This window comes from Siniperca chuatsi, linkage group LG6 (genome assembly GCF_020085105.1).
Source record: "Siniperca chuatsi isolate FFG_IHB_CAS linkage group LG6, ASM2008510v1, whole genome shotgun sequence".
NCBI lineage: Eukaryota > Metazoa > Chordata > Actinopteri > Centrarchiformes > Sinipercidae > Siniperca > Siniperca chuatsi.
Window position 1 is genome coordinate 69,601 of NC_058047.1, and position 16,509 is coordinate 86,109.

The 16,509-nt window shown below is 41.7% G+C and overlaps 1 protein-coding gene across 2 annotated transcripts in view; it reads left to right on the forward strand.

Moving 5' to 3' along the window:
• wdr18 (WD repeat domain 18) overlaps positions 1–16,509 on the forward strand; it is a 36,155-nt gene that overhangs the window by 2,817 nt on the left and 16,829 nt on the right. Inside the window, exons 3-8 of one of the 2 annotated variants that reach the window (XM_044201189.1) lie at positions 427–560; positions 3,155–3,296; positions 5,943–6,086; positions 9,856–9,920; positions 10,386–10,510; positions 13,335–13,976. In XM_044201189.1, coding sequence (XP_044057124.1) covers positions 427–560; positions 3,155–3,296; positions 5,943–6,086; positions 9,856–9,920; positions 10,386–10,510; positions 13,335–13,468 — 744 coding nt within the window. In that variant the 3' untranslated portion in view covers positions 13,469–13,976. Of the gene's footprint in view, positions 1–426; positions 561–3,154; positions 3,297–5,942; positions 6,087–9,855; positions 9,921–10,385; positions 10,511–13,334; positions 13,977–16,509 lie in introns of those variants that run through there. The other variant, XM_044201188.1, reaches the window with a different exon arrangement.

The following is a 16,509-nucleotide window of genomic DNA, read 5'->3' on the forward strand; positions in this document are numbered from 1 at the left end:
TGGGTTCAATTTACACTTCCCTGGCATATTTCGTGCTCGGTAACGGGTTCATCCAGGTAAGGAAGAGAGAAGGGCGAGCCGCTGACGAGTCAGAATTTAAACTTGGTCCAAATATATATATAAGACAGTGTTATTGGTTCATTTGAATTTCAAGGACTTTTTAAGCATTTTGTATTTAAAAAAAAAGGCTGTTTTCAAGGTATTCCAGTACTTAATTTTTTAAAACTGCTATTCGAGCTCTATAAAACCAAAAAGGATCGGCTGGCTCAAAGACTGAGTTTTCCCTGTTCAAACTGTGGATTCATGACGCTGTAGTGTTTAATGTTAGAGAGAAATGATCTAGAAAACAAAGGTGATGTGATGCATGTCCGTCTCCTCCTTTGTGATTGGTTCAGGTGTATAACGTCTGTTCACTGATTGCTTCAGGTGTCGACAGGTAAGCTGCTGTCTGTCCTCAGTCGTCACTATCAGGATGTCACCTGTCTGAAGTTCACCGACGATAGCAGCCATTTTGTTTCTGGAGGAAAAGACAACCTGGCTCTGGTGTGGAGTCTGTCCAGGTAACACACACCTGAACCCGGGCACACATGAACACACCTGAACTGATGGTTTTATTCAGTCACATGCTTCCTGTTAAGACTGTCAAACAATCACACTGCAGTCGTTCCATTAATAAAAATCTGTAAAAAATCAGTTTATATTATTAATTATATTAACTCCATGATCACTGTGTTATATAACAGTGTCCACATGTGTATATAACTAACTAACCAACTAACTAACCAACTAACTAACCAACTAACTGTGATAAATCGCAGTTTAAACCAGTGTAATGAGCTGATGTGTGACAGATGTGGAGGAACATCTGGACATTTGTTGTGACGTTGAAGCTTCTTCAGTTTCCTTCTGTGGATTAAATAAATGATGACACCGTTTCATCTGATCTGAAGTCTGTTGGTAGAATAATATTATAATAATAACCTCTGCATGAGCTGCAGCGTCCACTGGGGGGAGCTCTAACACTGAGTGTGGACAGGTGAGCAGCTGATCACCTGTCTGTCAGTCTGTTCGTTACCACGGATACACAGCAGATGCCAGACATCAGCAGGGTTTCTCCTCTGTTGTTGTCTGTCAGCAGGAACATTTACAGCTGAAACTGTCAGTCTATTAATTGATTAGTTGATCGACAGAAAAATAATCGATTCATTGTTTGAGTCATTTATCAAACAAAAATATTGCAGAAATTCTTTGTTTCCAGCTGCTCATGTGATCGTTTGATGCTTTTCTAGATCATAAATCACAACAAACTGGACATCTTCTGGGCTGTAGGACTGATTTCTGATTGGTCAGATCAGGTCTCTCTCCTCTCTGATTGGTCAGATCAGGTCTCTGTCCTCTCTGATTGGTCAGATCAGGTCTCTGTCCTCTCTGAGTGGTCAGATCAGGTCTCTGTCCTCTCTGATTGGTCAGATCAGGTCTCTGTCCTCTCTGATTGGTCAGATCAGGTCTCTGTCCTCTCTGATTGGTCAGATCAGGTCTCTGTCCTCTCTGATTGGTCAGATCAGGTCTCTGTCCTCTCTGATTGGTCAGATCAGGTCTCTGTCCTCTGTGATTGGTCAAATCAGGTCTCTGTCCTCTCTGATTGGTCAGATCAGGTCTCTGTCCTCTGTGATTGGTCAGATCAGGTCTCTGTCCTCTCTGATTGGTCAGATCAGGTCTCTGTCCTCTGTGATTGGTCAGATCAGGTCTCTGTCCTCTGTGATTGGTCAGATCAGGTCTCTGTCCTCTGTGATTGGTCAGATCAGGTCTCTGTCCTCTGTGATTGGTCAGATCAGGTCTCTCTCCTCTCTGATTGGTCAGATCAGGTCTCTCTCCTCTCTGATTGGTCAGATCAGGTCTCTGTCCTCTCTGATTGGTCAGATCAGGTCTCTGTCCTCTCTGATTGGTCAGATCAGGTCTCTCTCCTCTGTGATTGGTCAGATCAGGTCTCTCTCCTCTGTGATTGGTCAGATCAGGTCTCTGTCCTCTCTGATTGGTCAGATCAGGTCTCTGTCCTCTCTGATTGGTCAGATCACGTCTCTGTCCTCTCTGATTGGTCAGATCAGGTCTCTCTCCTCTGTGATTGGTCAGATCAGGTCTCTGTCAGTCTCAGACTTTAGTTTGTTGCTTTGTTGATCAGCTGATAGTTTCTGATCAGAATCAGCTTCTTGTTTGATTCTTTAAATATAAATCAAACAGAAGCAGCAGCGTGGAGCTGATCCAGAATCAGAACCAGTTTCTCAGATGGAGTCAAACCCACAACCTGCTGCCAGGTGAGGAGGAAGAGGCAGCTGATTGGATCAATCCTGCCTCGCTATGCCAACAGACTGGAAACATGTCAGTGATCAGCTGCAGCCTATAATCAATATGAAATGTCAGTGTATAAAGCTGCAGCTGGTCCTCACAGAGATAGACATCCCCCTCTCTCTCTGATGTTTGATGTTGTGATGTCAGCGAGCAGCAGAGGATGATGGGAAACGTGTGCTGACTGTTAAACATGTCTCAGCTGTTTGATCACTTTCATCTTCATCATTCTGACGTCTTCCTCTCAGATCTGAGGTCTGTTGGATGAAAAATCTCTTTAAAAACACGATCGTTTTTTAATAATAAGCTAATTATAATCAATCAATAAATCAGTCGGTTTGAAGTCCGCTTCAGACCTTCACCTGCTACACACTGAAACTAACAATTATTTTCATTATTGATTAATCTGCTGATGATTATTTTCCGACCAACAGAGATTCAGTTTACTGATAAAAAAAAACAGAAACTGGACGTTTAAACTGATAAATGATTATAGATAATAGTGATTCTATTGATCCTTTATTAAAACCATCAGCTGTCGCTCAGCGCACACACACACACACACACACACACACACACACACACACACACTCGTGAATCTGCTGTAATAATTCATGTTTTTTATTTAAGACCTCTGTACGACTGAGTTTCTTTCTCTCCGTCACACAAACGTCACAGAACAGAGTCTCGAACAGTTTCCTGTTGGAGCTTCTGAATATGGAAACCAGCGTGAGGATGATTAGTTGTTCTTCATCGGCTCTCGTTGTTTCCTCTGTGTGTGTGTGTGTGTGTGTGTGTGTGTGTGTTTCAGTGTGGTCCAGCTGGATTTAAGCCACACCCCTGAGCCGCGTCACATCCTTTCTCGTCACTCTCTACCAATCACAGACCTGCACTGTGGCCTGATGGGAGCTCAGGCCAGAGTCGCCACCGCCTCCTTAGACCAAACTGTCAAGGTAAGACAGCGTTTCTAACGGCTTCCTGTCGTACCTGTCCTACCTGACGTACCTGTCCTACCTGACGTACCTGTCGTACCTGTCGTACCTGTCCTACCTGTCCTACCTGTCCTACCTGTCCTACTTGTACCTGTCCTACCTGTCGTACCTGTCCTACCTGTCGTACCTGTCCTACCTGACGTACCTGTCCTACCTGTCGTACCTGTCCTACTTGTCCTACTTGTCCTACCTGTCCTACTTGTACCTGTCCTACCTGTCGTACCTGTCCTACCTGTCCTACCTGTCGTACCTGTCCTACTTGTACCTGTCCTACCTGTCCTACCTGTCCTACTTGTACCTGTCCTACCTGTCGTACCTGTGCACAGGCTCAAACATATCTATATATATATATATATATATATATATATATATATATATATATAGATATTATATTAAATTAAATTAAAACAAAAGAAGCGAAAGGTATGTCTGTGTAATTCGGTCTGGCCGATGGTATTAAGGGTTAAATCAGCAGTTCAAACACTGTGACGCCAGTTTACCTGCCCGCAGGTGCAGTTTACTGAAGTCAGTTATTAGATTCATATTATATCTATTTACAGTATTATATATTTAACCTACAGAGCTCACCCTGTGATCTATCGATCTATCGATCACAGGCTGAGCTATTGATGTTTCTATGACGGATTGAGCTGCTTGTTTTAAACATGAGGAGAAAGTTTTCGGCTGAATATTTTGTTGATGATCAGAAGTGTTTCTGTCCTCACGTTAGATATTTAACGTTTTATCTGAGCGGACGCAGGTTGTTTGTTTGTTTACAGCAAACATTAAAATCACCGCTGATGAAGCAGATAGTCATTTTAAAGGTCACTGCGAGCTTTTATTTTGAAGGAACTTTTAGTTCAGTAACTGCTCTGCGTGTGTGTGTGTGTGTGTGTGTATCTGACTGTGTGTGTGTGTGTGTGTGTATCTGACTGTGTGTGTGTGTGTGTGTATCTGACTGTGTGTGTGTGTGTATCTGACTGTGTGTGTGTGTGTGTGTGTGTGTGTCTGACTGTGTGTGTGTGTGTATCTGACTGTGTGTGTGTGTGTATCTGACTGTGTGTGTGTGTGTGTGTGTGTGTCTGACTGTGTGTGTGTGTGTGTGTGTGTGTGTGTGTATCTGACTGTGTGTGTGTGTGTGTGTGTGTGTGTGTGTCTGACTGTGTGTGTGTGTGTGTATCTGACTGTGTGTGTGTGTGTGTGTGTGTGTGTATCTGACTGTGTGTGTTTATATCTGACTGTGTGTGTGTGTGTTATATATGTATATAAAATGTGTGTGTGTCGCCTCTCTAGAAACAGCGTTTAGTTATATTTAAAATATAAAATTCTAATCCTGTTCTGAATTTATTGTTTTTTTAAATATATCTTTAAAAAAGCAGTTATTTAGTAATGAAAACGAACCGATAAGAGGTATTGATAAGAGTAGTAGTATCGATAAAATCCCCGGGACCCACAGGTGGTCATCACTGTTTTTTTTAGTTTCCAGCGAGTTTCAGGATGATTAATATCTTTAAACACATAGCGTCTCCTCTCGTCGTCCTCAGATCCATTTTTAATTTTGGTAAAAATCCACTCTGACATAAATCACAGGAGGCGGAGTCTCAGTAATGACACGTCAGCTCGCTGTGACATCATAATGGATGGTCAGGAGGTGTTGAACACGAGCCGAGGCGTTGCTGATGCTCACACTTTAAATTATCAGATTTTTAAGTGGAGTCTGGAACAGAAACACAATCTGTGTTCTGCAGAGCCAGCAGCTCTATCACACTGAGGGGGAAGCAGAGGTCAAAGGTCAGCTGGCAACAGAGACGAATCACATCCTGTGATCATTACTGGTGTAGTACACCTCTTTATACCTCTCTTTCTCCGATAAAACTGTATTTACATGAAAAATAAATGATCACAATGCTGCAACAGAGAAAACTGAAATACTACAAAGGGCGAAACAGACAGACATGAACATGGCGGAGTTGTTCAGCTGTCACCTGTGACATGACAAATGTCTGAAACCTTCTGTTTGTAAAACAGGAAGAACCTCAAACACCCACAAGGTTCTTAAAGCTCATGTTCCGAGCAGAACCAGGTTACAGGTGGGTTAGTTCCTGCAGTGGAAAATACAACTAACTGACACATGTTACAAACACATCACAGTGGAAAACAGGAACTTACATGAAATAAATATTGATTAATCTCAGAACTAAATAGTCAATAACACAAATAAGTCAAATGGAAAGTATACGTAACATAACTGCATGTTATACCGATAAACAGTAGTTCACATATGAACCTGTGTAGATGTACAGTGAATCAAGTTCACACACGCTGTCGATATCCTGTCCACTGTTTTCTCTGATGAGGAGGATCTGAAACATCTGCATTTCACCAAAAGGACAAACTCTGAGAAGATTGGTGTTTTCTCTGATGTGTAGTATTAATAGCAGGACAATAAAACCGGGTTAGGTGCTACTGGTCTTCAGTGAGTCTTAAATGATAATATTTCTGTCCTCTGTTCTCCGGTAGCCGTGTTTGATCTCAAAGTCCAGAGTCTGAACCTGCTGCTGGTTTGTGTTTTCTGAAAATGATCTGAGTCTGTCTCCTTCTGTCCAGGTGTGGGAATTGTCCTCAGGTGAGCTGCTCCTGTCCGTCCTGTTTGATGTGGAGATCATGTCTGTGACCTTTGACCCCTGTGAGTACTTCCTGTTCTGTGGAGGCAGTGACGGGAACATTTTTCAGGTGTCTCTGTGCAGCCAGGTGAGACTCACTCTTCACTTTCCATCCTTCATCTAAACATGCTACCATCATACAGCGTCCTACAAACTTCATCCTACGTCCTACTAGCCATGTCCTACTAGCCACGTCCTACTAGCCACATCCTACGTCCTACTAGCCACGTCCTACGCCCTACTAGCCACGTCCTACTAGACATGTCCTACTTCCTACTAGCCACGTCCTACTTCCTACTAGCCACGTCCTACTAGCCACGTCCTACGCCCTTCTAGCCACGTCCTACTTCCTACTAGCCACGTCCTACTAGCCACGTCCTACGCCCTTCTAGCCACGTCCTACTTCCTACTAGCCACGTCCTACGTCCTACAAGCCACGTCCTATGTCCTACTAGCCACGTCCTACGCCCTACAAGCCACGTCCTACGCCCTACAAGCCACGTCCTACGCCCTGCATCCTACAAAGTACTTCCTACACTCCTTCCCTAGCACTTTAAATTGCCTTGTTGTTGAAATGTGCTGTACAAATAAACTTGCCTTGTCTTACAAACTACATCCAACAAACCAAAACCCAAGTCCTACAAATTACGTCCTATGCCCTGCATCCTACAAATAATAACCTACATCCGACAAACTGTATCCTACGTCCAACAAAGTACATTCTACGCCTTACAAACTACCTCCTACACAAACTCTATCCTACATCCTTCAAACTGCATCCAACTTCCTGCAAACTACCTGTGTCCTAACTGTCCTAAATCCTACAAACTCGCCCCACATCCTGCGTCCTACAAACTACATCCTATATCCTTCTATTCTCATCCTAACATGCTAAACCCTTCATCCTATGTCCTACTGTCCTACATTGTCTTTCATCCATCCCACCATTCTACGTCCTCCATCCTATACTATAGGTCCTACATTACATATCAACAGCTTCTTGTGTCTTTAATAAGTAAACATAGTTATTCAGATGCTTCAGCAGTCTGAACATGTTTAATAGTCTAATCCTAACATCTTAAATCGGTGCAGTTGTTCTTCAGCTGAGTTCTTAGTTTTACTTTATTTCAGCAGAATAATCTTCTCAGTGTCTGTGCTGCTCTCCAGAGTTTAACTTAAAACAAACAGTAAAACAATGAAGTGTTAGAGATGTAAGTATTTAAACAGTTTGTTGTTGGATCTTAACAAGCTCATTAATCAGAGACAATCCTGTCTGCTCTTTAAGTAAAAACTACAAAAGATAATATTTATTAGTTAATGTCAAGAAGAGAAGTGTAATTATGTGGATGAGGATAAATCCTGGAGAGTCGACATGTTTCTGATGATTTGTCTCTTTATTCATTCATCTCCATCGCCTCTCGGTCTTTTCTTCTCTCTGACTCAACACTGTTTTCTCTTTTGACAGCAGATTTACATTTTAAAGCTTCACCAAGTTAATCCTCCGAAGAAAACAGAGCTCGTCCTCCATAAACACCCTATCCTCCCCCTGAACTGATGATTCTGTCTTCGGTCCAGGAGGACGTTTAATTCTCTGTACTCTGAGCTGAAGCTCCTCGTACTAGAAATACCACTAAAACTGAAACGGAGTGATGATTCTGCCTTCAGTCTGTGAGGACGTTCAAACCTGCTTAGCTGACTAAAGCTGCTGAAGTGTTTCTACCGCAAACTGCAAAAATCTGCATCATAACAGTTATTGAGTCAAAGAATTAGAGTTTTTCTTAGACTAGTGAAAACTATCAGCCAATGGGGTGACATTATTTCACTTGTCTCCAACACAAATAAACTTGGAATTAAGTAGAATCTGGTGTCAAACAGGTGCAGTGGCTGGTCCAGAGCTGCAACTAATGATTATCAATTAATCTGCAGACTATTTTCTTGCCTAATTAATTGTCTATAAAATTTCTGGTTGCATCTCAGTTTCTCAGTCCAGGCTGACGTCTTCAAATGTCTTGCCAACAGTCCAAAACCCAAAGAGATTCAGTTTACTGTAATATAAAACAGAAAAACAGAAATCTGACATCCTGGAGAAGGCATCTGCATGTTTGCTTGACAAATTTCTCAAACAATTATCAGAGTAGTTGTCAATTAATTTTCTTTTGACCAACTGATTGTTTCAGCTCTAAACACTATAACATGATAACTATAACCTGTTGCAGAGTGGGATTGACCTATTAACATGAAAGTTCATTCTTGACCTGACAAAACCAATCCCAACCAAGGTCCACATACTAGCTTTCCCTGCAGCTTTCAGCTGTGTCACAAGACTGTGTGAAAGGGTTAAAAGCTCTGGAAAAAGCTTGTAAGTTGTTTCTAAATGTAGCACTTTAAGCAGTTCAGCATATTTGATGAAGTTGATATAATTCCATGAATCTTGTGATTTTCACATCGTTGAAATGCACTTATTGTAACTCGCTTTGGATAAAAGCTTCAGCTAAATAAATGTAATGTAATGAGTAATTTAGTTGACGTGATCTGTTTCCAGATTATTTGTCATTTTAATCTCCTGACGTTTTCTGTAGCTGTCTTAACGATGGTTTTCTCCTTGTGTTGGTAAAAACAGACCAGTTGTGATGGTTCTGCTGTCAGATTATCAGTCAGTCTGCGTCCTCTCTGCTGCTCACCTTTTAAAGTATCGGAGCTGTTTACTAAACGAGAGCATTTTTCATTTCCCAGCAGCTGAACTCAGAGCGACTCCTGAACTGAGTTTAATAAAACAGATTTCAGCCTGAAGACGAGTTCCCAGTCTGTGTGACAAGTGTTTCAATGAAGGCTGAGGGTTACTTCCACCTAATGTAGCCTCCACCTAATGTTACCACAACTGAGAGAGGAATATGAGCGTTGAAAATGTTCCTGTAGTCCAGAATCTTATCCTGATCCTTACAACTCCACTGTTGGAGAACTCGGAACGTCAACATGTCAGCAAAGACTGCTTTCCAGTCTGTGGTCAGTTGATAACCACAATTAGAAATTATATTCAGAAAATATTAATGTTTCCTGTAAGAGCAAAGAGACAGGAAGACGTGGGGACAATAGAAAGACTTATGGCCAGTAGATAAGGACGTGGAGAAAGTAGAAACCCACGCAGGGACCACATATACTTCTATTCAACTGTCCCCGTGTGGGTTTCCAGTAAAAAGATATGGTAGGACACTAGAAAGAAAGATGGGTGGACTAGAAAGACAAAGGTCAATAGGCCAATAGAAAAAGGTAAATACAAAATAACACTCACTGTAGAAAGTTAGTAGAAACCAACATAGGAATTGTATAAAACCATTCATAGACAATCAATAGCCAGATAGGGACAGTATCAGGACACTTAGAAACCTACGTGGGGACAGTACAACGACATGCAGGGACAGCAGGACACAGCCAACCTATGTGGGAACAGTAGAAATACGTGACGACAGTAGAAAGACGCATTGGTACACACAGAGACATTGAGTGGACAGTGAGACACAGGGACAATAGATATGTGTGTACAGTTAGAAGTGCTGATCAGCAAGTCTTTAATCTCGTCATGTTGTTCTATTGAGTGTCAGCCGGCGGTGAAGAAACTCTGATTCTTATTGGTCGTCTTCAGACTGTCTCTCCCTGCCGACTCGTCTGATGCAACACGATCTGTAATTGATGTAATTAAAGGAATCGATCAAAGCGTTTAGAGACGACTCAGAGCCAATAAAATAAGAAACGGGCTGGAAGTTAAAGAAGAAGAAGAAGAACATGAGCTGGAAACTAATGAGGCTTAGCTGCTGTTTGTGTCGACAAAGATTAACTGTTTCTTTGTGTCTCATCTGCAGATTCTCAGTCGAGACAAATCCTTCCAGTCCGACAATGACGGGAACCAGGTCTTCAAAGGACACAGGTGAGACCACAACAGGTGTTTACTCAAGGGGGAAAACTCAAGTCTGTGTGTTTATTCCATTAAAATAAAGATTAATTAATCGAAATAAAGCTTATTTTAAACCTGTCATTTCTAAACAGTTTATATTTTAACAGCTTAAAGGAAATTACTTTTATATGGTCATAGGGTCACAAGGATGAAAAAGTTCTTTACTCTTTGATTTTATTCACCACAGACTTCATATTTCCCACAATCAGACAGGAAGACAGGATTCATACTTTATTTGAAAAACAAGTCTGAACGAATAACAAGTGACTCATAATGATTTCAGATTTATTCAAATGCAACACATCACCTCTGTCCTGACAGATATGACATGGCTCCTCACGTCTCAGTTCTGGTCTTCTGTAGTTTCATGTGGTTCTGTTATTATTAGTTTTCCTCTCAGTAGATTTAAGTTCTGAAGTCAGTTTGAATGTCTCTCAGGAACCTGGTGACATGTCTCTCGGTGTCGATGGACGGGACTCTCCTCCTCTCTGGGTCACATGATGAGACGGTTCGACTCTGGGACGTCCAAAGCAAACAGAGCATCCGCTGCCTTGCCCACAAAGGTAAGCCCCGCCCCCTCATCATGACATAATAATAATAATAATAAAACTTTATTTACAGAGCACTTATCAAAACAAAGTACAAAGTGCTTCACAACAAGATAAATAAAATACCACAGTGAATGATGAAATATAAAGAAATAAAATACACAAAAGCAATAAAATTAACAATAAACTAAACAGCCAGTTCAGGTAAAATCAGGATCTGCTTTCAGATAAAAATGTGTTTTGAGACGAGACTTAAACGAAGACTCTGACTCAGACAGCCTGATGTCTTCAGGCAGGTTGTTCCAGAGCCTCGGGGCCCTGATGGCCAAAGCTCTGTCCCCCTTAGTTTCCATCCTGGACTCAGGAACAGACAGGAGACCCCTGCCCGAAGATCTCAGACTACGTGAAGGTTCATAAGGGATTACAAGGTCTGAAATATAATCTGGGGCCATGAAGAGCCTTAAAAGTAATCAACAAGATCTTAAAATCAATCCTGAAACCAACAGGGAGCCGATGTAAAGAGGCTGAACCAGGTGTGATGTGGTCGCACCTCTCGGTCCTGGTTTACAGCCGAGCTGCTGAGTTCTGTACAGTCTGCAGTCTGTCAGAGTTTTTAGATTAAGACGAGTGAACAGGCTGTTACAGTAATCGAGGCGTGAGGAGATAAAAGCATGTACAACAGTTTCTGCATCACTAAGATTTAAAATTTATCGGATTTTTGCAATATTTCTTAGGTGATAGAAACATGATTGGACAAGCTTAGTGATATGTTGCTCAAAACATAAACTGCTATCAAACAGGACACCAAGATTTCTTGCAACAGGCTTGATATGTTGTGACAGGTTACCAGTAGATGGCAGTATTTGTTTAGTGATGTGTTGGGGCCCAATAACAAGGATTTCAGTTTTATTTGAGTTGAGCTGAAGAAAATGTATCGACATCCAGTGTTTTATGTCAGACAGGCAGTCCTGCAGAGAACTCAGCGTACTAAGGTCAGTGGGCTCGACAGGGGAGAGGTACAACTGTGTGTCATCTGCATAACAATGAAAAGAAATACCATGTCTGCGGATGACATCACCCAAAGGAAGCATGTATGAGGAGAACAGTATTGGTCCCAGAATTGAGCCTTGAGGCACACCGTAGTTGATGTGGGAAAACGATGACATGAAGTTATTAATGCTGACACAGAATTTCCTATTGGACAGATAAGATGAGAACCAGTCTAGTGCAGAGCCAGATATGCCCACCCAGTGCCTCAGTCTGTCTAAACGAATGCCATGATCAATTGTGTCAAAGGCAGCACTGAAGTCCAGCAGCAGAACTGAACACATGCCTGCGTCTGCATTCATTAAAAGGTTATTAGTGACTTTGAGAAGGGCTGTCTCAGTGCTGTGGTGCTGACGAAAGTCAGATTGGAACTTTTCAAAGGTATTATTGTTTTCCACAGCAGCAAGAAGCTGCTTAGATGCAAGTTTTTCGAGAATCTTTGAAATAAAAGGCAATTTGGAGATTGGGCGATAGTTATCCAGGAGGGTGGGATCAAGCCCAGGTTTTTTTAGGACTGGCTGGACGCAAGCTGTTTTAAAGAAATCAGGGACGCAGCCAGTAGACAGCGAGCTGTTAATAATAATTTGTAAAAGGGGCGCAATACAATCCATAACTTCCAATAGAAACCTAGTTGGGATTTTGTCCAGAGGGCTGGAGGACACTCTCAAAAGCGACATGATGTCTGCGAGTTCAGGCAGCGTAACAGCAGAAAAATTGCTCAAAGAATCCCTGAGCGGGTGATCCACATCTAAAAAGGCAGGATTGGGGGTGATACCAGATCTTATTAACTCCACCTTTCCAGCAAAGTGCAAAAGAAACTTTTCACAATCAGCATCACACTCAGCAGGGGCACAAGGAGAGGCAGCGTTAACTAACTGATCCACAGTCTGAAACAGGAATCTGGGGTTGTGCTGATGGGCAGAAATAAATGCAGAGAAATGAAGTGTTCTTGCATCCTTCACCATCCTGTTATGAAGGCGTAATAACTCTTTCATGGCCACAAAGTGGACCTGGAGACCTGATTTCTTGACATCATCAATGACCAAAAAAACAAACCACCAAACAGTCCAGGTTTAGACTGTACTGGTTTAGACTAACTGGAAATAACTGGACCTGCCTTGCTCAAAGCCACCTCAACACTGGTACTTAGGCTGTGCTGGTTCATCCTGCTGGTCCTACTGGTCTGGGGATTGAACCAACAACGCTCCAGTTACCTCTCGAATAAAAATAATAACTCATTTCTGTTCAACCTCAAAAGCACAAAGCAATAAAACATCTAGTCTATACATTCAGAAAAAATATAAAAAATAAAGAATCAATCCATCCAATCAAATAATCAGTCAACCCATCCAGGCCAGTTATCCTCCACAGCTGTAACTTGTCCTGCTGATTCTTGTTGTTAATGTGTTTATACTGATATTTTTATCTCTTTAGTTGCTGCTCTTGTTGTTGTTGTTGTTGCGCTGCATGTATTGTTGGCAGTAACGACGTGTAGAACTGATGTAAATCACTTTAGACTGAATCGGGTCAGACCTCATGGTTCGGGGAGTCTCTGGAGGTGAAGGTGAATTTAACCTCTGTGGTTGAAATAATTCCTCATCTCTGCTGCTGCTTCTGGTTTATTAATGAAGCTTCTGACCCGCCGGCCTCCGTCTCTCCGGGGGAGCTTTTACTTTTCCGTCTCATTCATAATAAGTGATCGTGCTGCGTCTGACAGGAACATGAAGAAGAAACGCCCCGCCGTGATCATGACTGGCACTTTGTAATTAACCAAATCCTCCCTGTGCTGAAGGCCTCCTCACTTCAAACGGACTGTCAGGAGACGATAATCCCTCCTCTGGCTGGACGGACGGACTCTTGGTCGGCCCCCGCCTCCGTCACATTCTCGGACTTTCTTCCTGCAGCCGCCGACGCTGCTCACAATGAACCAGGCTGTTAAAAGAAAAAGCTTCATCCTCCATGACGGCAGCGCTTCAAACCGATTTGTCTCAGCAGAACAGATCCAGCTGCTTCACATCCGTCTGCATGTTGGGAAAATATCTCAGTGATATCATTTAAAATTCAAACAATTAAAAGAAAAAGGGGGGAAAAACCAGTAAACTGAAATAAGAACAATTATTAAGGAAGAAGTTGGTGAAAGAAAAAGTTCATACAATTTTCATAATAATATGAAAAGTTCATTTGACACTTTATTTTATGCGCAAATTGAAAATGCTGATTAAAACAGGTGGATGGAAACACACTAGAGCATCAGTCTGATTTTGATATTTGAGATTTGACTTTGTGTTTCCCAGCAGCCACGACCTTTGACACACTGACATGTGGATTTATTTATTTTATATAGCATGAACCAATGCCACATACTAATACACAAGCTAATTTTATATGCCAATAATGTTTACAGTGATACAATAAAATGACCAAAACCATAAAACCTATAGTGAGAAGCACCGGCTCATTTCACACGACTGATCCCTCTTTAAATATCTGAGTTTAAACTGATCTCAGTCATGATTTCACATGTTGATCAAACAAAGTCTTGATTTACTAAATGACGCCTTACTGTTCCCCATAGACGCACCCAAGTTACCTGAGAGGAACCAGCAGGTCACTGAGCACCTGAGGAGCTGCTCATATGCTCAGCTAATTGAATGAAATGAACAAAACTGAACATATTTAATTTCTTCGGAACATGACAGTGATGAGATCGTATCAGTTTCATGTCCAAGATTTTAATTCTCATAAGAGGTTTGATATTTGCAGATGATGGAAGCATAAAACTGTCTGCAGCATGAAACGGAAAATGGTCTTTGTCCAGTGTAAAAGGGGTATAAGTTTGTTTTTACAACCTCGAATTTAAGGGCGGAATTTAACATCAGACTGATGTTATTTCAGAAAATTATTCATTAATCTTTAAATTAAACTTATTATTAGGGGTATTTGTCTGTTCTGATAAATCTGTAATCTTGTAAGCGGGGTGCTGTGACTCAGGAGCTAGAGCGGGTCGTCCACTGATCAAAGGGTTGGCGATTCGATCCCCACCTGATGAAGTGTCCTTGGGCAGGACACTGGACCCCAAATTGCCCCCGATGGTTGGTCAGCACCCTGCGTGGTGGCTCACTGCCGTCGGTGTGTGAGTAACCAACAGGGCATACCATTACCATTTATGATTGGATTCAACTGCAGTTTCAGATTATTTCAGCTTAAATTCAGTTAAAAGATGAGTTTGATATTTTCAGATCAGAATCAGAAATACTTTATTGATCCCCGAGGGGAAACTCTTTGGCTTTCTGGCTGCGAGTTATATGTTTAGATTGATACCATTCATAGTATCAGTGTAGCTTTGACTGTTGGTTTTCTGATACATATACATTTCAGTTCATCTATTCATCCCTAATCAATACACATGGACGGGCTGCCCTGATGTAGTCTATGTGTGGGAAACACTGCAGTGCTGTCAGGACTTTGAAATCAGTAAAAACTTCAAACATGATCTGGTTCCAGTTTCTCTACTGTGAATATTTTCTCTGTTTCATTAGAAATAAATCTCTTTATGTTTCTGGACTGAAGAAACATTCACTAATTTAAAGATGGACATTTTGACACATTATTGTCTGTTATTCATTACTGAATCAAAAATAACAAATTGCTGATTACATCCAGAGTTGATCATTTGTCTTTTAAAAGGCTGTCACCTCTGTTACTCTTCAGCTGTGTATATAAACGGATATTAAGCATGAGGTTCAGTCAGAGTTCATGATGGCGAGAAGGAAAGTGGGAAAAGAAAGATATGAATCAGTTCCACAGTCTATCTGCAGCTCTGCAGAGCCGAATGTTTCTGTCTCCTCGAGGCTGTCGAGCCTCAACATGTCAAATCGCTCAAACTGTTATTAAGAAACATCCCTTTGACAGCAGAACGGCTCTGCTGGGGGTTTCAGAGTGAGACCTCTTCACTCTACAACCAGCTCTGACATCATCTGAACCACTTTTCATCTTCATCATACCCTGAGTGACTGGGAGAGGCTGCGTGGGGTAAATGATTAGCCAATCAATTACTCAATTACTTTAAAATTCGAACAGCACTCTACTTTGAAGGCCTTTATTCAAAGGGGAGATGTTTGTTTTTAGTTCTACACACTGGATTTGTAATCAACAAGATCTTAAAATCAATCCTGAAACCAACAGGGAGCCGATGTAAAGAGGCTGAACCAGGTGTGATGTGGTCGCACCTCTCGGTCCTGGTTTACAGCCGAGCTGCTGAGTTCTGTACAGTCTGCAGTCTGTCAGAGTTTTTAGATTAAGACGAGTGAACAGGCTGTTACAGTAATCGAGGCGTGAGGAGATAAAAGCATGTACAACAGTTTCTGCATCACTAAGATTTAAAATTTATCGGATTTTTGCAATATTTCTTAGGTGATAGAAACATGATTGGACAAGCTTAGTGATATGTTGCTCAAAACATAAACTGCTATCAAACAGGACACCAAGATTTCTTGCAACAGGCTTGATATGTTGTGACAGGTTACCAGTAGATGGCAGTATTTGTTTAGTGATGTGTTGGGGCCCAATAACAAGGATTTCAGTTTTATTTGAGTTGAGCTGAAGAAAATGTATCGACATCCAGTGTTTTATGTCAGACAGGCAGTCCTGCAGAGAACTCAGCGTACTAAGGTCAGTGGGCTCGACAGGGAGGTACAACTGTGTGTCATCTGCATAACAATGAAAAGAAATACCATGTCTGCGGATGACATCACCCAAAGGAAGCATGTATGAGGAGAACAGTATTGGTCCCAGAATTGAGCCTTGAGGCACACCGTAGTTGATGTGGGAAAACGATGACATGAAGTTATTAATGCTGACACAGAATTTCCTATTGGACAGATAAGATGAGAACCAGTCTAGTGCAGAGCCAGATATGCCCACCCAGTGCCTCAGTCTGTCTAAACGAATGCCATGATCAATTGTGT